Here is a 24452-nt window from a genome sequence, read left to right on the forward strand (position 1 = left end):
CCATCATCATCACCATCATCCTCTTTCTCTTCACCTTCACCATCATCATCCTCTTTCTCTTCATCTTAATCATCCTCTTCATCAAAAACATCATCATCTTTATCTTCTTCATCATCATCATCATCCTTATCTTCTTCACCTTCATCATCTTCATCATGAGGATCAAGAGTCTCTACATGTTCAAGTGAGTTCAGGTTCAACCTCCAGCTGCTCATGAGCAACACTCGAGTGTAAAGTAACGTTGAGTGTGTGTGTGAGTGACATGTTGAGTGTGTGTGTGACATGTTGTGTGTGTGTGTATGTGTGTGACATGTTGTGTGTGTGTGTGTGTGTATGCTTTATTTATTTTTACATTATCGAATTATAAAATGAAAAATACTTTTTTAATCTCTGTCTAACTTATTTTTTAATTATTTAAATTACAAAAACAAACCGAATATATTTTTAATTCAACTATTAAAACCAGATCAATATAGAAATGATCAGAAAAACATTCGAATAGAAACATTTGTTACCGTGACTTTTGTGTATTTATGTTTTTGTCCCTAATGAGCTACGGTAGTTAAAGCGTCTGTATCCGTGCGGGTGAGTGACTCCGCTGCGGTGACGTCACGGACCGGCTTCGGTGGAAGGAGTCGGAAGTTTTTGAAGAAACTTTGTTCCCACGGAGAGCTGGAATCAAGGACGACAGATGAAGAAAACTTCACAAGAAGAGCTGGAATAAAGATAAAGATGAAGATAAGGATGATGATGACGTGATGATGAAGATGATGATAAGGATGAAGATGATGATAAGGATGAAGATGACGTGATGAAGGTGATGATAAGGATGAAGATGACGTGATGAAGATGATGATAAGGATGAAGATGATGATGACGTGATGAAGATGATGATAAGGATGAAGATGATGATGAAGATAAGGATGAAGATGATGATGATGATGATGAAGATGATGATAAGGATGAAGAAGAGGATGAAGTTGATGATAAGGATGATGATGACGTGATGAAGATGATGATGAAGATGAAGATGATGAAGATGATGAAGATAAAGAGATAAGTGCGCACAAGCTACAATATCATTTTTGAAAATTGTGAAAATGCCGTCGCTGGTCGGAAACATAGGACCATATGAAGAAAATAACGATAACAATGGAGTTCATGGACACTCAAACACTGAAAGATAACATTTGCATAAACATGGCTGGTGTTGTCGTCATGGCAACGGGACTCGGTCGTCTTTGGCCCACTTCCTCAGGGTTCTGATGATGTACTCCGCCTGAGGGTTCCTAGAGTTCCGCAGCAACGGAACCACCTCGGCGAGCGTCTCCCTGAGAACACACACACCATGAAGCGACTACACACGAGGTCACGAGGTCATACTTGGACTCCTTGTTGGCCACGATGAGTTGGAACAAACCCACACAGGCTCCTCTCTTGCCCTCCCAGTAGTTGGACACACACACACACACACACACACACACACACACACACACACACACACACACACACACACACACACACACACACACACACACACACACACACACACACACACACACACACACACACACACACACACACACACACACACACACACACACACACACACACACACACACACACTGAAGAGCCCCCTGGCCTCCTCTGAAGACCACCTGCAGAAGAAGAAGAAGAAGATCACGTTGGTCGACAGTAGACGTGAACATCAACGTCTCAGAGAAGATCATGTTGGTCGACAGTAGACGTGAACATCAACGTCTCAGAGAAGATCATGTTGGTCGACAGTAGACGTGAACATCAACATCTGAACATCAACATCTGAACATCAACATCTGAACATCTTCAGGTCAGAAGCGTTACCAGGTTGTGTCTGATGAGCTCTTTGGTGAACTCGAAGGAGCAGGAGGAGACGTCCATCCGGTTCTTCAGCTCGGCCTGAGGATGAGACGCGGGTCAGACCCAACGACCTTCTCTCGTCCGACGACCGCGACACAAACCTCGGCCGCTCTGCCGTTGTAAAGACGGAAGTGGTTGCAGGCCTTGAGGTTGAGGGCGATGGTGGAGTCGGGGATGCTCTGCAGGTAGACGGCCAGGACCTCCTGGGACGCTTCGTAGAAGTCCAGCTTGTAGTAGCACAGAGACAGGTAGACCTTCAGAGCCAGGAAGTCCCTGGAACATCAGAGACCGTCAACTCTGACCCCTCAGAGGTCGGGACCCCTCAGAGGTCGTGACCCCTCAGAGGTCGTGACCCACGGGTTCTGAAGCATCTGACGCTTGCAGTCGTCGATGGCCTCGTTGTAGCACGTGCGCATGTAGTTCAAGGAGGCCACACTCAGCTGGTCCTCGGTCACGTCCTCCAGGTTCTGATGGAAGCCAATGAGCCTCTTCTCGTCGTGGAACTGACGAACACACACACAGGTTCAAGTGAACGACAACATGTGAGAAGAAGGGATGATGAAGACGGTTCTTGAGGGCGGAGGCTGGACCTGCACAGAAGGACAGAAGAACATGTTCACGTCTCACAGATGAAGAACAAGTTAAAGACAAGGACGTCCAAGAGGAAGGAATACTGAAAAGATAGAAGAGAAGGACGAGATATTTGGAAGCTGCTTCCTCCGCCTCCTTGTACAGTCCCAGGAAGAACTGAACACATGCCAGGAAAACCCAGACCTCATGAATTTCTGGAACTCCTGTGTTGTTCTCAGTATTATCTTGATCTTTAAAGTATGTACTTTTTTGAGTATTGTTTGGATTGTTTAAGCGCTTTGTGACCCTGGTCCCGAAAAGCGCTATATAAATAAATATTACTTACTTACTCACTTACTAACCATGACTTACTAACTAGGACTCACTAACTAGTACTCACTAACTAGTACTCACTAACCAGGACTCACTAACTATTACTCACTAACCAGCACTCACTAACTATGACTCACCTCCAGGGCTCACTAACTAGCACTCACTAACCAGGACTCACTAACTAGCACTCACTAACCAGGACTCACTAACTAGCCCTCACTAACCAGGACTCACTAACTATGACTCACCTCCAGGGCTCACTAACTAGCACTCACTAACCAGGACTCACTAACTAGCACTCACTAACCGGGACTCACTAACTAGCACTCACTAACCAGGACTCACTAACTAGCCCTCACTAACCAGCACTCACTAACTATGAATCACCTCCAGGGCTCACTAACTAGGACTCACTAACCAGCACTCACTAACTATGACTCACCTCCAGGGCTCACTAACTAGCATTCACTAACTAGCACTCACTAACCAGGACTCACTAACTAGCCCTCACTAACCAGGACTCACTAACTAGCCCTCACTAACCAGGACTCACCTCCAGGGCTCTCTTATAGTCTCCCAGGTGAAAGGCACAGAATCCGATCCAAAGGTCATGAAGCTCCTGCTTCTGCTCAACATTTCTCTGGAACTGAAACAAAGATCAGAAGCTTCAGGTCTTCACGTCACAGCTTCAGGTCTTCACGTCACAGCTTCCGGTCCACAGAAGATCCACCTCCAGCAGCGTCAGCGCGCCCAGGTAGTCTCTCTGCTGCAGGTAATCCTCCAGACCCGGAACTTTGCTCTTGTTCTTCTTCTTCTTCTGGTCCTCGCTGGAGTCTTGAGCTTCTCCCGCCACAGCAGGCTTCACGCGGGACAGAATCTACACAATAAACACAACATGGAGCCAAAACATGTTTAAAACGCTAGAACTCACCATGACAGTCGTGTGGTGCAGGAAGATGATTCTTTAAAGAGGGTTCATGAAAGATGTTTGTTTATCTCTCTCTTAGTAACGTCTTGACAACCATCTCCCCCGCCAGGCGAGTTTCCGTTTCCGACGATGTCGTTTCAAAGTAAAAGCATCAAGCAATTCCGAGCGAATTTTCCAGTGACTACGTGTGACGTGTTGGAAAGCAGAATATATTTCCAACTGATGTAAACGTCGACAGCTACAAATAAGCGATTGAACCCGCGAGTAAACGTGAGTTCCAAAGCGTGCGTCATTTATTTTGAAGTTTCTTCTCAGACGCAGCAACAGGAAACCGTGCGATTACCTCCGGTTCACCGGATTGTTTGTCGTTGCTAGGTAACCGATTTGCAGTAAAGAAGTAAAACACTCTGAGGTTCACGGGTTTTATTTGCGGGCAGGATGGAGCGGCCCTCAGTGGCCTCCTGAGCCAGGGGTTGTGGGTTCGAGTCCCATCTTTGTCATGTTGAAAAGATAAACACAACGTCTCATGAACCTCATCAGATTGTGTTTTATTGTCATTTTGAAAATATAAACACAACGTCTCATGAACCTCATCAGATTGTGTTTTATTGTCATGTTGAAAAGATAAACACAACGTCTCGTAAACATCATCAGATTTTTTTTTATTGTCATGTTGAAAAGATAAACACAACGTCTCATGAACCTCATCAGATTGTGTTTTATTGTCATTTTGAAAAGATAAACACAACGTCTCATGAACCTCATCAGATTGTGTTTTATTGTCATGTTGAAAAGATAAACACAACGTAAGTAAGTAAGTAATATTTATTTGTACAGCGCTTTTCGAGACCAGGGTCACAAAGCGCTTAAACAATCAAAACAATACTCAAAAAAGTAAATACTTTAAAGATCAAAATAATACTGAGAACAACACAGGAGTTCCAGAAAATCAAGGAAAAGCCTGAACAAATAGAAACGTAAAGGGATGGGTATTACTCCATGAGGCACCACAGTATTACTCCATGAGAAACCATAGTATTACTCCACGAGAAACCGTAGTATTACCCAACGAGGCACCGCAAAATTACTCAATGAGGCACCACAGTATTACTCAAATGAGAAACCATAGTATTACTCCACGAGGAACCGTAATGTTACTCAATGAGGCACCACAATATTACTCCATGAGGAACCGTAGTATTACTCCACGAGGAACCGTAATGTTACTCAACGAGGCACCACAGTATTACTCAACGAGTAACCGTAGCTTTAATCCACGAGGCACCACAGTATTACTCCACGGGGAACCGTAATATTACTCAACGAGGCACCACAGTATTACTCCACAAGGAACAGTAATATTACTCCCCGAGGCACAACAGTAATATTACTCCACGAGGCACCACAGTATTACTCCACGAGGAACCGTAATATTACTCCACGAGGCACCACAGTATTACTCCATGAGAAACCATAGTATTGCTCCACGAGGCACCTTTGTATTACTCAACAAGGAACCGTAGTATTACTCCGCGAGGCACCACAGTATTACTCCGCAAGGCACCACAGTATTACTCCATGAGGCACCACAGTATTACTCCACGAGGAACCGTAATATTACTCCGCGAGGCACCACAGTATTACTCTGCGAGGCACCACAGTATTACTCCATGAGGCACCACAGTATTACTCCATGAGAAACCATAGTATTACTCCACGAGGAACCGTAATATTACTCCATGAGGCACCACAGTATTACTCCAAGAGGAACCGTAATATTACTCCATGAGGCACCACAGTATTACTCCATGAGAAACCATAGTATTACTCCACGAGGAACCGTAATATTACTCCACGAGGCACCACAGTATTACTCCACGAGGAACCATAATATTACTCCACGAGGCACCACAGTATTACTCCATGAGGCACCACAGTATTACTCCATGAGAAACCATAGTATTACTCCACGAGGAACCATAATATTACTCCATGAGGCACCACAGTATTACTCCACGAGGAACGGTAATATTACTCCATGAGGCACCACAGTATTAGTCCATGAGGCACTACAGTATTACTCCATGAGGTACCACAGTATTACTCCATGAGGCACCACAGTATTACTCCATGAGGCACCACAGTATTACTCCATGAGGCACCACAGTATTACTCCATGAGAAACCATAGAATTACTCCACGAGGAACCGTAATATTACTCCACGAGGCACCACAGTATTACTCCACGAGGAACCGTAATATTATTCAACGAGGCACCACAGTATTACTCCACGAGGCACCACATTATTACTCCATGAGGCACCACAGTATTACTCCATGAGAAACCATAGTATTACTCCATGAGACACCATAGTATTACTCCACGAGGCACCACAGTATTACTCCATGAGAAACCATAGTATTACTCCATGAGAAACCAAAGTATTACTCCATGAGGCACCACAGTATTAATCCATGAGGCACCACAGTATTACTCCATGAGGCACCACAGTATTACTCCATGAGGTACCACAGTAATACTCCATGAGGCACCACAGTATTACTCCATGAGGCACCACAGTATTACTCCATGAGGCACCACAGTATTACTCCTCGAGGAACTGTAATATTACTCCACAAGGAACCGTAATATTACTCCATGAGGCACCACAGTATTACTCCACAAGGAACCGTAATATTACTCCTTGAGGCACCACAGTATTACTCCATGAGAAACCATAGTATTACTCCACGAGGAACCGTAATATTACTCCACGAGGCACCACAGTATTACTCCACGAGGAACCGTAATATTACTCCACGAGGCACCACAGTATTACTCCATGAGGCACCACAGTATTACTCCATGAGGCACCACAGTATTACTCCATGAGAAACCATAGTATTACTCCACGAGGAACCGTAATATTACTCCATTAGGCACCACAGTATTACTCCACAAGGAACCGTAATATTACTCCATGAGGCACCACAGTATTACTCCATGAGAAACCATAGTATTACTCCACGAGGAACCGTAATATTACTCCACGAGGCACCACAGTATTACTCCACGAGGAACCGTAATATTACTCCAAGAGGCACCACAGTATTACTCCATGAGGCACCACAGTATTACTCCATGAGAAACCATAGTATTACTCCACGAGGAACCGTAATATTACTCCATGAGGCACCACAGTATTACTCCACGAGGAACCGTAATATTACTCCATGAGGCACCACAGTATTAGTCCATGAGGCACTACAGTATTACTCCATGAGGTACCACAGTATTACTCCATGAGGCACCACAGTATTACTCCATGAGGCACCACAGTATTACTCCACGAGGCACCACAGTATTACTCCACGAGGAACCGTAATATTACTCCACGAGGCACCACAGTATTACTCCATGAGGCACCACAGTATTACTCCATGAGAAACCATAGTATTACTCCATGAGGCACCACAGTATTACTCCACGAGGAACAGTAATATTACTCCATGAGGCACCACAGTATTACTCCATGAGAAACCATAGAATTACTCCACGAGGAACCGTAATATTACTCCACGAGGCACCACAGTATTACTCCACGAGGAACCGTAATATTACTCAACGAGCCACAGTATTACTCCACGAGGCACCACATTATTACTCCATGAGGCACCACAGTATTACTTCATGAGAAACCATAGTATTACTCCATGAGACACCATAGTATTACTCCACGAGGCACCACAGTATTACTCCATGAGAAACCATAGTATTACTCCATGAGGCACCACAGTATTACTCCATGAGGTACCACAGTAATACTCCATGAGGCACTACAGTATTACTCCATGAGGCACCACAGTATTACTCCATGAGAAACCATAGTATTACTCCACGAGGAACCGTAATATTACTCCATGAGGCACCACAGTATTACTCCACGAGGAACCGTAATATTACTCCTTGAGGCACCACAGTATTACTCCATGAGAAACCATAGTATTACTCCACGAGGAACCGTAATATTACTCCACGAGGCACCACAGTATTACTCCACGAGGAACCGTAATATTACTCCACGAGGCACCACAGTATTACTCCACGAGGCACCACAGTATTACACCATGAGAAACCATAGTATTACTCGACGAGGAACCGTAATATTACTCCATGAGGCACCACAGTATTACTCCATGAGGAACCGTAATATTACTCCATGAGGCACCACAGTATTAGTCCATGAGGCACTACAGTATTAGTCCATGAGGCACCACAGTATTAGTCCATGAGGCACTACAGTATTAGTCCATGAGGCACCACAGTATTAGTCCATGAGGCACTACAGTATTAGTCCATGAGGCACCACAGTATTAGTCCATGAGGCACCACAGTATTAGTCCATGAGGCACTACAGTATTAGTCCATGAGGCACCACAGTATTAGTCCATGAGGCACTACAGTATTAGTCCATGAGGCACCACAGTATTAGTCCATGAGGCACCACAGTATTAGTCCATGAGGCACTACAGTATTAGTCCATGAGGCACCACAGTATTAGTCCATGAGGCACTACAGTATTAGTCCATGAGGCACCACAGTATTAGTCCATGAGGCACCACAGTATTAGTCCATGAGGCACTACAGTATTAGTCCATGAGGCACCACAGTATTAGTCCATGAGGCACTACAGTATTAGTCCATGAGGCACCACAGTATTAGTCCATGAGGCACCACAGTATTAGTCCATGAGGCACCACAGTATTACTCCATGAGGCACCACAATATTACTCCATGAGGTACCACAGTCTTACTCCATGAGGCACTACAGTATTACTCCATGAGGTACCACAGTATTACTCCATGAGGCACCACAGTATTACTCCATGAGGCACCACAGTATTACTCCATGAGGCCCCTTTATTCGATCGGCGCTTTAAGACAAAAGTGAAGTAACTTTGTGAGTCGATGGTTGTTTCTTCAGCGTAGCCTCGAGCGTCTAACGGGACTCTCCTTCCCCTCCTCCCTCCCCCTCCTCCTCCCTCCCCCTCCTCCTCCCTCCCCCCTCCTCCGGTCCTGGCCTCACTCACTCCTGTCTCTCTCACCAACTCACACAACAACGTTCATCCGTCAGCGCGGCCGCGGGACTCATTCAGGCTCGGAACATGGTAAGGTAATCCGGCTCCGGTGCATCTCCCCCCCCCTCAACCCCCTCCTCCTCACCCCACCACCCGACCCCGGGTCTGGTACCGGTCCGCGTATCCCACCCGCGCTCGGTTCCGTCCCGGACCAGCGGGGCCGTTATGTTCCTCCGCGGCGGTGATGCGCGCCAGCATGGCCGCCACTTCCGAGCCGCTATTCGGCTTCAGAAAAACCGCGTCGGAACCAAAAAAAAACCAAAAATTCGTCGTTTCACGCGAACCTCGATCGATAGAATCAAAGTAATTCATTTGTTCCGGTCGGGGTTCGTGTCCCGGGAGCTGCTGCCCAGCCTGGCGGAGGCGCGGCGGCCATCTTACTCTCTGACCAGCAGCGGATCCTCCCGGACGGACCGAGTCCGCGATCCGAGCCCGATTTATTTCTGTCGGAACATCGTAATTATGGGTCTGTTGTCCTCGCGGGTCGACCCGGTCCAGGGGGTGGTTCTCCTCCTCTGGTGGACCCGGGTCTCGCCGCAGTGACTCGACAGTCCTGAGGCCTGAGGCCTGAGGCGTCATGACCAGTCGATCACCTGCTCCTGGTTCTGATCGATTCGACCCCCGATCCGTCCAGAACCGAGCCCAGAATCACGTGAACAAAAACACCTTTGAACGACGAACTTTATTCTTTCTTTTTTTTCTTTTTTTATCCCAAAATCTGATTCAAAGTTCATCAGAAGAAAAGTTGCGATGACGTCATCGCAGGAACATTCTTACCTGTTATTTATATTAAAACGTTAACGAATAGATGGAGTTAATACACTTTGATTTAATTATTTGTATCGTTTTGTTAATATCTGGGATCGTGAGATGTTTGTGTGTTTGTAATACTATTTAAGTAGCTATTATTTCAGATTAAAAGTTATACATTAATAGAATATTAATAGAAGTTAATTGTCTCTAATATTTGACTATTTAAAAGCGGCTCCCGCTTTCACCCTGTGACCTTTGAACTTTTGCCTTTGAACTCCATAATACTTGTATTTTTGTTGGGTTTAGCCTCTTAGCCAGATATGGCTAACAAGACACAATGGAAGGAATGTCAGCGAAAGACTTCTACAGTAGCTAAGAATTTGTTTCCGCCTGAGAAAGCATGAGTGTGTGTGCGACTCGATTACACACTAATAGAAGTCATATACACGGTTATAGTAGTATTCATCTATTAGTACATTATAATACTTTGAGAAAAAAAACAATCAAAATCTCAAGAGGTTTATATTCATTTATATTTTCACATTATAAAAAATAAAGATTCTTTATGAAAACTGACATCATTTTTGTGTCAGATTTACGATATCTGCGAACAATTGTTGACATTATTATTATAATTATTACAGACTTGTTTAGCGGCGGTTACTCTTTATAAACTGTAATTATTGACTCTGATTTCCACACTGTTACCATGGCGATACCCGTGCAAATATATGGAGGTAGTAAAACTCTAACCTGGAGGCAAAACTACTACCTTCCCGTTTTAAAAATACTAACTATCACCGCCTTATTATCCTGACAGGAAGTGAAAGTGTCTTAGTTTCCAAGGGGAACAAACGTGATCGTGTGGTAACAACACCTTTAAACCTCTTTTAATTTAAAGATACTTAGTTAAAAGATGATCAAATACAAACGATTGAATGGAGACTTTGTTCATTTTGTTTCCATATATGGTCATGATTCGTAGGATCTTTGTTCAAATGCTCAAATAAAGACGAGGACGTGTTTCAAAAGCAAACTCTTATGATCCAGTCCAGGTGTTGCATCACCTGCTGAGATAAAGAAACACACCTGAAGACTTAGAGTCCATTGTCTGCTGTCATCAACATGTAATAAGTAACTTTTACTGCTGTCGTATCTGAGGCACTTTGGAACGTGTTTGTGTCGTTGACTGATGAAAGAAACGTGTGGTTTATTTATTTGAATGGAAAACAATAAATTAAATACATAGAAAATAACAAAACAGTTTTCCTCGTGTTCTTGATTATCCTCAACTTCCTGTATTTGGATTTTGTTTGTCCTACAAAATATACATTTTTGTTTCTTTATGATCTAAAACATACAACAGTAGAATATTAGTTATTATCAGCCAAACGTTTCTCATTAGAGTGTGCCTCGTGGAGTACTACTACGGTTCCTCACGGAGTAATACTAAGGTGCCTTGTGGAGTAATACTATGGTTTCTCATGGAGTAATACTGTGGTGCCTCGTTGAGTAATATTACGGTTCCTCATGGAGTAATACTGTGGTGCCTCGTTGAGTAATAATACGGTTCCTTGTGGAGAAATACTGTGGTGCCTCATGGAGTAATACTGTGGTGCCTCGTTGAGTAATATTACGGTTCCTCATGGAGTAATACTGTGGCGCCTCGTTGAGAAATAATACGGTTCCTTGTGGAGAAATACTGTGGTGCCTCATGGAGTAATACTGTGGTGCCTCGTTGAGTAATATTACGGTTCCTCATGGAGTAATACTGTGGTGCCTCGTTGAGTAATATTACGGTTTCTCGCGGAGTAATACTGTGGTGCCTTGTGGAGTAATACTGTGGTGCCTCGTTGAGTAATATTACGGTTCCTCGTGGAGAAATACTGTGGTGCCTCGTTGAGTAATATTACGATTATTCGTGGAGTAATACTACGGTCCCTTATGAAGTAATATTGCGGTGCCTCATGGAGTAATACTATGGTTCCTCGTGGAGTAATACTGTGGTGCCTCGTGGAGTAATTCTTCGGTTCCTTGTGGAGTAATATTGCGGTGCCTTGTGGAGTAATATTGCAGTGCCTCATGGAGTAATACTGTGGTGCCTTGTGGAGTAATATTATGGTTCCTTGTGGAGTAATACTGTGGTGCCTCGTGGAGTAATACTATGGTTTCTCATGGAGTAATACTGTGGTGCCTCGTTGAGTAATATTACGGTTCCTCGTGGAGTAATACTGTGGTGCCTCGTTGAGTAATATTACGGTTCCTCGTGGAGTAATACTGTGGTGCCTCGTTGAGTAATATTACGGTTCCTCGTGGAGTAATACTATGGTTTCTCATGGAGTAATACTGTGGTGCCTCGTTGAGTAATATTACGGTTCCTCGTGGAGTAATACGGTGGTGCCTCGTTGAGTAATATTACGGTTCCTCGTGGAGTAATTCTATGGATCCTCATGGATTAATAGTGCGGTGCTTTACAGAGTATTACTGCGGTTATACTGCCTCATTAGAGTATTTATATTAGCTTCTATGTTTCCACTTGATACTTGAGAGGTTTCGTTCTTCCCTCGCAGGCGTCAGGAGTGACAGTCAACGATGAGGTCATCAAAGTGTTTGACGAAATGAAGGTGAGGAAGACCTCGGCCCAGGTAGACGTGAAGAAGAGGAAGAAGGCGGTGCTCTTCTGCCTGAGCGAGGACAGGAAGAAGATCATCGTGGAGGAGGACAAGCAGATCCTGTGGGGCGACATCGGCGAGACCGTGGACGACCCGTACGCGTGTTTTGTGGCCCTGCTGCCGCCCAACGACTGCAGATACGGCCTGTACGACGCCACGTACGAGACCAAAGAGTCCAAGAAGGAGGACCTGGTCTTCATCTTCTGGTAGGTTTTCACAACGGCAGCAACAAGATTTACAAGCAGTGATTGTTTTTTCAGTTGTGTACATAGACTAGAATCACTGCTGAGTAAACACTTGATGCTCTTGCAGTTGTTACATTCGTTTTTGTGTAATAATGTGTTTTTTTGTAAATTCTTCTTCAAAATGTTCATTAATGTTAAGAACTAATTTAGGACTTTAATCATTTGACTTCATCTAAAAAACTAAACATTATTATCATAAAGTGCTTCACGAGCATCTTAGTCTGAAGTCTTAAGTAATAGTTATAAGTGACTCGCAAAGTAATATTTCATAGCCTCGCCGAGTAATAGTATGGTGCCTGTATAGTAATACTGCAGAGCCTCACATAGTAATATTGCGGTGTCTTTCAGAATATTACTGCAGAGCCTCACATAGTAATACTGCGGTGTCTTTCAGAATATTACTGCAGTGCCTTGGGGAGTAATACTGCAGTGCCTTGCGGAGTATTACTGTGGTGCCTTAAGGAGTAATACTGCGGTGCCTTGCGGAGTATTACTGTGGTGCCTTGCGGAGTATTACTGCGGTGCCTTGCGGAGTAAAACTGTGGTGCCTTGCGGAGGATTACTGTGGTGCCTTGCGGAGTAATATTGCGGTGCCTTGCGGAGTAATACTGCGGTGCCTTGCGGAGGATTACTGCGGTGCCTTTAGAAGTAATCTTGCGGTGCCTTAAGAAGTAATACTGCGGTGCTTGCAGAGTAATACTGCGGTGCTTGCGGAGTAATACTGCAGTGCCTTGTATAGTATTACTGCGGTGCCTTAAGGAGTAATACTGCGGTGCCTTAAGAAGTAATACTGCGGTGCTTGCGGAGTAACTGCGGTGCTTTAAGAAGTAATACTGCAGTGCCTTAAGAAGTAATACTGCGGTGCTTGCGGAGTAATACTGCGGTGCCTTGCGGAGTATTACTGCGGTGCCTCACGGAGTAACACTGCGGTGCCCCACGGACTAATACTACGGTGCCTCGTGGAGTAATACCGCGGTGCCTAACAGTAATAATAGGGTGCCTAACAGAGTAATACTACGGTTCCTCGCTGAGTAATACTGCGGGGCTTGCGGACTATTACTGCGGTGCCTTAAGGAGTAATACTGCGATGCTTCGCGGAGTAATACTGTGGTGCCTTGCGGAGTAATACTGCAGTGCTTGCAGAGTAATACTGGGGTGCCTTAAAGAGCATAACTGGTGCCTTGCGTAGTAGTTCTGCGGTGCCTTGTGGAGTATTACTGCGGTGCCTCACGGAGTAATACTGCGGTGCTTCGTGAAGTAATACTGCTGTGCCTCGTGGAGTAATACTGCAGTGCCCCGCGGAGTAACACTAGGGTGCCTTACAGAGTAATACTAGGGTGCCTTAAGGACTATTACTGCGGTGCCTTAAGGAGTAATACTGTGGTGCCTTGCGGAGTAATACTGCAGTGCTTGCAGAGTAATACTAGGGTGCCTTGCGTAGTAGTTCTGCTGTGCCTTAAGAAGTAATACTGCGGTGCCTTGTGGAGTAATACTGTGGTGCCTCGTGGAGTAATACTGCCCTGCCTTAAGGAGTAATACTATGGTTCCTCGTGGAGTATTACTGCGGTGCCTTAAGGAGTAATACTATGGTGCCTCGTGGAGTATTACTGCGGTGCCTTAAGGACTATTACTGCGAAGCCTTAAGGAGTAATACTGCGGTGCCTCACAAAGCATCAATGTTAAGAACTAATGTAAGAATTAAATCAATGCTCTTTTTAAAAGCAACAATTGATGTTGTATATTCTTGATCTTTTTTCCATAATATGGTAAAATTATTCTTTATAATTATGGTCTTTGAACAGCAGAATCTTTTATATCTTATTATTATTTCTCTGGTTACAACTGGTTAAATGTCACTTCCTGTCCAGGGCTCCAGAAAACGCTCCTCTCAAGAGCAAGATGATCTACGCCAGCTCCAAGGACGCCATCAAAAAGAAGTTTACAGGTTTGTGTGTGTGTGTGTGTGTGTGTGCGTGTGTGTGTGTGTGTGAGTGCGTGTGCGCGTGTGTGCGTGTGCGTGCGTGTGTGTGTGTGTGTGTGTGTGTGTGTGCGTGTGTGTGAGATCGGGCTCGTCTCACTGTCATGTCACTGCAGGTATCAAGCACGAGTGGCAGGTGAACGGTCTGGACGACATCCAGGACCGCGCCATGCTGGCCGAGAAGCTGGGAGGGAACGTGGTGGTGTCTCTGGAGGGCAAACCCCTGTGATGTCCCCGGCGCAGAACGCCGAGTGGGGCCCGAGCCAACCACCGTGCCATCGGACGACCCGACCCACCTGACCGCCGCCGCTCGTTTGTATCCGTGTCCTGAAGGAGTTCGCGTCTTCAGGCCTCGTTCTTTTTTCTTCTCGTTGTCCTCTTTTGCTTTTCCAACGGAGATCTCATTAACATCATTTTATGCAAGCCCCGCCCTCGTTGTTGCCACATGACTTCTGCTCCGCCGGCAGAAAGGAAAACACCAAACCCACCGGAACGTTCTCTCTCTCTCTCTCTCTCTCTGTCCCGCAGTTTTGCCAAAAAAAAGTTGCCGTGAAGGACGAGCTGCACGAAACTCCGCCCCCTGCAGCTCACGGGTTCATGACGCTTTTTACACAAGTTTTATTTATTATTGTAAACTATTGTGTTCTCCAGTATGTTCACACCAACACGCGTGTTCGACTATGCAGAATAAATGGTAAAGAATTCGTAGCACTTTCAGTCGAAACAAAAACAACAAGATCTGGATGTTTGTTTACCTCATTTCCTGTCTGTTGGACTCACCGCAATTCTAGCTGTTTGGTCGTCGCCTTACTTTCAGTTTGAATGTAACTGTCACGCCAGAGTTAGCTGAAGCGCACTTTGATTTTGTAAAGAAACACTACAGGTAGCAGATTCGACCCCCCCGCAGTGATAGAAGAGCCACGAACACGACGACATCTGGAGCCTTAAAAAAAAAACCGTGGAACGTTGTTTCTGAGATCGCAGGAAGCCACGCTGCAATAAACGCCTGTGGCAGATCCGACGTGTTCCCGTCTCTTCTCTGCTTCCTGTCGTCCGCTCGCTTCACCTCCCTTTTTTTGATACGCGTCAGACCCGCAGGTTCTGACCCACTTCTCCTCCACCTCCTAGAGTTTCACCGACTTCTGCCAAAAGCTTAAAAAAAAAGTCCAAATTGAATCAATAAAATGTTTTCAACTGACTGATCTATGTTGGCTTCATTCCGAGATCAGTGCTGTCAATCATCGGTCAACGGGCTTGATTGACAGATGCCAGGGTGGCCGCGTGTCTTTAAAGGCATTCAATTCATGGGAGATGAGGAATTTATCGGCTTTAAAATGTCTTGAATTAAATCTTTAAATGTCTTAAAAATGTGAACACATGATAAGATTAGTTTCTACTATTATTATTTATTTAAATATATTGATAATTATAACTTTGTTAATATTAACATTTGGGTGAAATGTTCCCCAACACTGTTCTCTTTATTATCAAGATGGACTCGGTTTTAAAGAAGTGTTGACTTTAACTCGAGTCACACGAAGCTGCCGTGACCGAATGAAAGCTTTCACTCTGACCTCGATTACTACTGCCTTGCTAAAGACGCTCTCAGCACTTCGTTAGATCGATCGGCTATTGTCGGGATTATTAATGCGTACCGGGCGACGGGAGCCGACCCGAGTGTCAGATTCTGCTTCTATTTTAGTTCCACATGTGTCCATTTCTGTCAGCGCGTCGACAAAAGAGACGACGCTGACGATTTCAGCAGCTGTTCGGGTCACACCAGGAGCTCCACCAGATATTTCAATCGTAATTTAATGAAATATCCTTAACTTTGAGTATTTGAATCTTCAAAAATAAAGTGTTATCGGGTGGATCATTTATACCTCATGGAAATTCAGTTGCAGTTTGAACATTTATCTCAGAATTACCATCAACTTAAACTGCTGTAAGAGACCAGGAGAAGAAGATCAAGGGTTATAGATTCTCGCCGGTCATCAAGGAGAGACTCGGAGTGGAGCAACTGCTAGAGAGGAGAAGGTCGAGGAGGCTTAGATGTCTGGACACCTCGGAGGATTGTGTCTCTCAGCTGGACTGGGAACACCTCAGGGTCTCGGTGGCTGGAGAGAAGAAAGTCTGGGCTTCTCTGCTGAAGCTGCTGCCCCCACGACCCGACCCTCGATGAGTAAGTAAGTAAGTTATTTGTTAAGTGCCTTTCTAGACCAGGGTTACCAAGCACTTGAACAATCAAGGCAATACACAATTAAATATACAAACAAATGTAAAAACTCTAAAAGGCCAAGGCAACATAAGACAAACAAACAAGAACATTTGGAAAAAGCCTGGACAAATAAAAAGGTCTTAGTGCCGATATATCAGCCAGAGTCACAGAGTTAAAGGAGGACCACAGGCTGGAGACAGGCTCAGTGACATAAGGGGAGGAGACGAAATAAAAAGACATTTGAAAAAAGAAAACGTTTCACATTTTTCGTAACCACAGCAAGCCTTGGAATGTTTTATTTTCAATTTAATTTGAAGTGAAATGAGGCCCAACAAACAGGAAAACAAGAAAATTACATTTTACAAAATGTTGTCATTTAATTTTATATACAAATTTATTAGAACATAATAATAAAATAATTATGGACAAAACAAGACGGTATAATATAAAGTGACTTTATTCAAGAACAGTTTCCATTGGTTTGACAGACGACAAACACTCAAATTACAACATCTTTGAACATCTTTAAAAATGTATATCCAAAGTTTAACTAGTAATGAATCGTTTAAAAAGTACGACATGAGATTGTTTGTTAGTTGCCGGACACCTCTCTACACGATCGACGTAAATACAGCCACGTTAATACAGTTTTCTCAGGTGATTGGATCCAGGTAAACCAGCGATAAGACCAAATGCATTATATTGGGTGGGTACTTTCTTGTTGGAGACCTTGGCTCCTACAAAGGTTTGAGTGCTGTCATCATGTCAACTAAAGGAGGCCACGAATGTGGATTAATGGGCGAAGGGAGCAGGTAATTCAAGATTATTGAAGGATTAAGAAAGGTTCATTTGAGGACATAGATGTACTTTTCTTTCTGTTCTTTCCGACTGAGGTTCCGAGGGTTTGACCGTGAAGCAAACATTCCTTCACACCACACCCCTCGGGTTGTCCTTTCAACGGGGTTTAGTGTCGGGAACGGTTCCGTACAATAGACTCTTGTGTCCCAGAGACTAAGTTAAATAATATTTGTGTGAGACGAGGATTATCTAGAAGACTGGAGTGTGTTTATGGCGGTCAATGAGTGGGTCGGCACTGTCACTGAGCTAGACTGAGTCATTTAGTATCGTTGAACCATTATTGTGTTTTAAACACAAATAGAATGAAATGAATGTCTTAATAAAAGATTAAAAGTTTTATTTTATTAACAAAATTTCTATCAAATATGCCCCTCATCTAAAATATCACTGGCGTTTGAGGTAAACGTTTAATATTTCCTGGATACTAGTATTTAGTGGTTATTTTTAAGTTCAAATTAGTTTTTAACGGATTTTTGTTTGCTTCAGTAGAATCTTCCCATAGTGGTCAACAGGTGGCGTAGTCGTTCCCTTTTTTTTCTACCCACGAAGAAGAGACACACTTCCGCCTCGTTGATTTGATGACGTCCTCCTGGGAGAGCTAGCAGCTGGGATTTAAAAAAGCACGTTAAGACTTCGTAAGTTGAAACAATACTGACCACACTTAAGAAAAGCCGCATCTAGAAAACTCTCCGCTCGACTTTAAACGTGTGTGTTTCACGTCTGTCTGTGTGACGTCAGTCTTCTGCGCGCCGAGGTAACAGTCAAGCTAACGCTAGCATGGAGGGACGTAAACAAATTGCTTGTTTCTGGTGAAAGATCCGCTAAATATTCGTTTGATTCGAGGTCAGTCTCGCTCTCGATTCTTGGTTTTCACGTAAACATGTCTTGACAATTTAATGTAGGATTTTCGTGACGTGATAACAGAGGATTTATGTCGCCAGTTAAAAGTTGTTTTTCCCTTTTTTTTCCTTCTTCGTCGATACTCGTTTCCCTGAATGTCCGATTATTCCGGTTTCGTATCGATCACAGGAATACATCGACGGTTCTCTTGACCATTCAAGCTCTGTGACGACGCAATAAACTCTATTCAGTTCGTTTAAATGTACTACAAACTCCATTAATCTGGTTTATTATTAATGTCTAAAACAAAAGGGAAACACATTCAAAATAGACTAAATCCAAAGCAAGTCAGATTAAATTATACAAAACAAATGATTGTTCTATGTAAATAAATGTTTATTTGGTCTAATTTGTGCTGATAAAAGTCTCGTTTGTTTTGTGCGCAGATACTTGGACGCTACATCGATATTTGTGAGCCAGTTGACCCACTAGGCCGTCTTTAGGGGGGTCTTCCCTCCACACGTCTCTACACTCGGCATTTACTGTAAGGGTGAGTATTACCCGCAAAACCTGGAAGTTTTCTCAGTTGTCGTCATCAGTCGTTCGCTGACACCGCCGTGTCTTCTCAGTGCCAAATCCCTCGCCACCATGGTGTTGGCAGACTTGGGTCGGAAGATCACCTCGGCGCTGAGGTCACTCAGCAATGCCACCATCATCAATGAAGAGGTCACTTTTTTTATTTATTTATTATCTAATCATTCCATTAGAACACTTCAACAACTTCCTTGTCAACTGTAGGTCCTCAATGCCATGTTGAAGGAAGTTTGCGCTGCTTTGCTGGAGGCGGACGTCAACATCAAGCTGGTCAAACAGCTCAGAGAAAATGTCAAGTGAGTTTGTTGAAGCAGATTTTACCCTGATTTTTTTTTTTCTCAAACCCAGGATTATCTTTAAGATGTGTGTTCGGGCACCGTTTGATATAAGTGTCTGTTCGTAGGGACGCCATCGATCTGGAGGAAATGGCATCTGGTCTCAACAAGAGGAGGATGATCCAGCACGCTGTCTTCAAGGAGCTTGTCAAGGTCGGTTCTCTTGAATGGTTGTTGTTGACTATGCTGTAGATTAGAGCTGTGTCTCAAATTGTGTACTTAAACTTAGTATTTTTAGTGCATGAGTGCGTCTCAATTCTTAGTATGTGAAATGTAGTGCTCCATACACACTAAATTGTTACTAAAACGCCCACAAAACTGAGTATGGTTCGATGGACACTTTCTACCCTAAACGGCTCCATCTTAGTTATGTACACGTTGTAAATGGAAGTTACAACATATATATATATATATATATATATATATATAGTCATATTTACAGGTGCATTTTCAGCAGGAGTATGAGGATGACACATCTTCGCTGCTGATACCAGAGTAAATGTCTCGTCAATATTTCTCATATTTCTTGATCCAAACCAAACGTGCTGCCAGCAGGTGGCGATGGTGTTCCTACAGCTGGTTGAAATCATCCTTAAATAGTAGAAGAAGAAGCTGTAGCGTCATTTCCTGTTAGTGTGTTGCGGCAGTGTTTGATTTGAGACATACTATCTGTGGAGAATTAGTTACTAGTTAGTATGCACACTATCCTGATGCATACTAACCAGTGCACTAAGAGAAGTGTGTGATTTGAGACACGGCACAATTGTCTGTGATAAAATGATGGCGAACTGTGGTGTGTACTTGCAGCTCGTCGATCCAGGAGTCAAGGCCTGGACTCCAACAAAAGGAAAGAACAATGTCATCATGTTTGTTGGACTGCAGGGCAGCGGTAAAACTACAACATGCTCAAAGGTAACTTCACAAAAGTAGAATTATTTGAGACATTTTTTTTAAACATCTTATCCTTGTGTTTTTTTTAGTTGGCATATTATTACCAGAGAAAAGGATGGAAAACCTGCTTGATCTGTGCAGACACTTTCAGAGCAGGTCAATGACAACACAATGACATTGTTTTTAAACTTGATTTTAAACTTTTAAATCACTTTTTCAGGTGCCTTCGATCAGCTGAAACAAAACGCGACAAAAGCTAGAATTCCTTTCTACGGCAGGTGAGTTTTTTCTTCATCTGAACGATGTTATCAAAGGTAAATATGAGAACTTGACAGGAGTCTCCGTTTTAATTCTTATTGCCTTTATGACCGTCTGTCCCCATTAAATAAGAAAAACAACTATTATTACAAGACTTCTTCCATTTCATTCTATAAGAATGATATATTTTTGGACAGTTTCAGATGTTGACATTTAAAATTTTCAAGAAAACATCTTTGTGATCCCTCTAATGTAAAGGAGCGGATAGAATTGTCGGTGCAAAGTACTCTTATTTTGAAAAAAGCATCTGTATTGAAGCGTCGTGGGCCACATAAGAATCCAAGACATTTTTTTTATGAAATCCTTCCCCGGCTTGTGTCGTCTCCAGTTACACAGAGATGGACCCGGTGGTCATCGCGGCTGAAGGTGTGGAGAAGTTCAAAGGGGAAAACTTTGAGATCATCATCGTGGACACGAGCGGGCGACACAAACAGGAAGAGTCGCTCTTCGAGGAGATGCTTCAAGTCTCAAACGCGGTGGTGAGCGTCTGACCGTCGGCGAACGTCCTCGCGGCCGAACGGCGTCTGAAGTACGTTCGCTGTTTGTTCCTCAGCAACCTGACAACATCGTGTACGTGATGGACGCCTCCATCGGTCAGGCCTGCGAGTCTCAGGCGAAGGCCTTCAAAGATAAGGTGGACGTCGCTTCCGTCATCGTGACGAAGTTGGATGGCCACGCCAAAGGAGGCGGAGCTCTGAGCGCGTAAGAACTTTTTGAATCACTTATTTTACTCGGGGTCTGTTAACGTTTTGTTTTTCCGTTAGTGTCGCAGCCACCAGGAGTCCCATCATCTTCATCGGCACTGGCGAACACATCGACGACTTCGAGCCGTTCAAGACGCAGCCCTTCATCAGCAAACTGCTGGGTAACTTCCTGTTTCCCGTCGACGACCCTCGACCCCCGACGGCCGGAGTAACCGTTTCTATTTTGTCCCGCCAGGAATGGGAGACATCGAAGGACTGATCGACCGAGTGAACGAGCTGAAGCTCGACGACAACGAGGAGCTGATCGACAAACTGAAACACGGTGAGAAAGACGAATCGCTCGTGGATTGTGGGAACGCTCGCTGACCTTTGACCCCGCAGGCCAGTTTACCCTCCGTGACATGTACGAGCAGTTCCAGAACATCATGAAGATGGGACCCTTCGGACAGATCATGGTACGCTCTCTTTCATCTGATATTTGTTAGAGGAAGAGTCTCTCCTGAAGAATCTAATCATAATCAATCATTTAACCTGTAGATGGTCTGTGCAAGACGAGTTGTTGTAATCTAAAAAAAACTACACTTTTATAGAGTAAACAAGGTCAAATAAAGGAAAACTCATCGTCTTCCCTGCTTCAAAATTCGGGTTCGTGAATTATTCTGAATTAATAAAACAAACTCATTATTATCATATATAAAAAAAAGGCAAATGAAATTAAATAAACAAATCTCATTCACAAGAAACTACAAATGTAGTTCTTCGTAAGAGGACCTCAGAGCGCAGGTCTGGCCGTTCTAAACACATTTGAAGTACATGAAACAATCATTTCTCAAGAATGTATATATAAAAAACGTCGGCTCTAAAAGCTGCTGGAGTCACTGTATCCTCTAGTCCTCAGTTGTAACTGCTTTCATTTGTTTTCAAACCAAAATATGTCCAAACATCAGCTTTAAAAGCTGCTGGAGTCACTGTATCCTCTCGTCCTCAGTCATCGCCAAGATCCCATTTAATTCTTCCTTTAACTACGTTACGATTGCTGCCATCTAGAGGCCAGAGAAAAATATTTGAGTTAATGGCAATGAAAAATTATTTTATTTTATACACACTTTATTGAAATATAAACGATAACTACAATAAAAATGATGAATTGAAATCCCCCAGAAGTTGAATCACTACAATGAAACTGTAGTGTGGAAACAAAACGAGGGTTTGAATATTTTCCGTAACTTCAAGTCTGTGAATGAAATCAACGTTGGTTCACCAGGGAATGATTCCTGGTTTCGGGACCGACTTCATGAGCAAAGGAAACGAACAGGAATCCATGGCTCGACTCAAGAGACTCATGACGATCATGGACAGCATGAACGACCAGGGTAACACACACACACACCTCTACTACACACACCTCTCTACTACACACACCTCTCTCTCTACTACTACTACTACACACACCGCTCTCTCTACTACTACTACACACACACCGCTCTCTCAACTACACACACACCTATATTCTACTACTACTACACACACCGCTCTCTCTACTACTACTACACACACACCGCTCTCTCAACTACACACACACCTCTCAACTACACACACCTCTCTCTCTACTACTACTACACACACACACCGCTCTCTCAACTACTACTACACACACCACTCTCTCTACTACTACACACACACCGCTCTCTCTACTACTACACACACACCTCTCAACTACACACACACCTATATTCTACTACACACACCGCTCTCTCTACTACTACACACACACCGCTCTCTCTACTACTACTACACACACACCACTCAACTACACACACACCTATATTCTACTACACACACCGCTCTCTCTACTACTACACACACACCGCTCTCTCTACTACTACTACACACACACCACTCAACTACACACACACCTATATTCTACTACACACACCTCTCAACTACACACACACCTATATTCTACTACACACACCGCTCTCTCTACTACTACACACACACCGCTCTCTCTACTACTACTACACACACACCGCTCTCTCTACTACTACTACACACACCACTCTCTCTACTACTACACACACACCGCTCTCTACTACTACACACACACCTCTCTCTCAACTACACACACACCTATATTCTACTACACACACCTCTCTCTCAACTACACACACACCTATATTCTACTACACACACCTCTCTCTCAACTACTACACACACACACACGCACACCGCTCTCTCTACCACACACACACACACACACCGCTCTCTCTACCACACACACACACACCGCTCTCTCAACTACACACACCTCTCAACTACACACACCTCTCAACTACACACACCTCTCAACTACACACACCTCTCAACTACACACTAGTCTCATCGCCCTGTGTCGTGTAGAACTCGACAGCAAAGACGGAGCGAAGCTGTTCAGCAAGATGCCCAACAGGATCCAGAGAGTGGCTCGCGGGTCTGGCGTGGCGGCCCGGGACGTGCAGGAGCTGCTGACCCAGTACACCAAGTTTGCCCAGATGGTGAAGAAGATGGGTGGCATCAAGGGACTCTTCAAAGGTAACCCCTGACCCGCCTCGTGACCCTGAGTCGATTCTGACCTGACCGTGTGTGTTCAGGAGGAGACATGTCCAAGAACGTGAACCAGTCTCAGATGGCTAAACTGAACCAGCAGATGGCCAAGATGATGGACCCGCGGGTCCTGCACCACATGGGTAAAACTCTGCTCCGGCACCAGTGCTCGACCCCCCCCCCCCCCGACGCATCCTCATTCACTTCCTGTTTGCAGGCGGAATGGCCGGACTTCAGTCCATGATGCGTCAGTTCCAGCAGGGCGCCGCCGGCAACATGAAGGGCATGATGGGCTTCAACAACATGTGACCAGACTGACCAGATGCCTTAAACCCACCTCGGAGGAGGAGGAGGACCACGACCCCGACCGTGGAGAGCAGGGTCCGCCGCTCCACGTCACCAAAAGATTTTAGATTATGAAGACGATATAAAGTGTACGGAGTTTTGACAAACTATGAAGAGTCCTGACGTAGAAGATCTTTGTTAATTTAACTTGTCTATGTAAAGGATTTAAGAAGCTGCACAAAAGTGACGACAACATGTTTTTCAGTGACAGTATTTTTGTCCGAATAAACATTTTTATTCCAAGAACAT

At 44.2% G+C, this 24452-nt stretch overlaps 3 protein-coding genes across 3 annotated transcripts; 2 read left to right on the top strand and 1 right to left on the bottom strand.

The window, feature by feature from the left end:
* Nucleotides 1-1216: 1216 nt before the first annotated feature.
* On the bottom strand, nt 1217-3827 carry LOC148060197 (intraflagellar transport protein 56-like). Its single transcript, XM_087780394.1, has 10 exons — nt 3734-3827; nt 3533-3679; nt 3346-3448; nt 2603-2693; nt 2437-2491; nt 2257-2402; nt 2001-2172; nt 1864-1938; nt 1627-1658; nt 1217-1331 (listed from the first exon to the last, which is right to left on the bottom strand). Exons 1-10 carry the CDS (start codon nt 3734-3736, stop codon nt 1217-1219), a joined length of 939 nt encoding a protein of 312 aa, XP_087636520.1. The 5' UTR covers nt 3737-3827.
* A 4960-nt stretch (nt 3828-8787) lies between these two features.
* On the top strand, nt 8788-15538 carry cfl2 (cofilin 2 (muscle)). Its single transcript, XM_087780006.1, has 4 exons — nt 8788-8899; nt 12193-12500; nt 14408-14484; nt 14634-15538. Exons 1-4 carry the CDS (start codon nt 8897-8899, stop codon nt 14744-14746), a joined length of 501 nt encoding a protein of 166 aa, XP_087636132.1. The 5' UTR covers nt 8788-8896; the 3' UTR covers nt 14747-15538.
* A 2603-nt stretch (nt 15539-18141) lies between these two features.
* On the top strand, nt 18142-24445 carry srp54 (signal recognition particle 54). Its single transcript, XM_087779947.1, has 17 exons — nt 18142-18228; nt 18880-18983; nt 19063-19159; nt 19232-19323; nt 19431-19515; nt 20170-20274; nt 20343-20409; nt 20474-20531; nt 20900-21050; nt 21125-21273; nt 21336-21436; nt 21511-21597; nt 21657-21730; nt 22540-22648; nt 23676-23846; nt 23906-24001; nt 24076-24445. The coding sequence occupies exons 3-17, from the start codon at nt 19082-19084 to the stop codon at nt 24165-24167; spliced, it is 1515 nt and encodes a 504-aa protein (XP_087636073.1). The 5' UTR covers nt 18142-18228; nt 18880-18983; nt 19063-19081; the 3' UTR covers nt 24168-24445.
* Nucleotides 24446-24452: the final 7 nt, after the last annotated feature.

Source organism: Callionymus lyra, chromosome 18 (assembly GCF_982586985.1).
Source record: "Callionymus lyra chromosome 18, fCalLyr1.hap1.1, whole genome shotgun sequence".
NCBI lineage: Eukaryota > Metazoa > Chordata > Actinopteri > Syngnathiformes > Callionymidae > Callionymus > Callionymus lyra.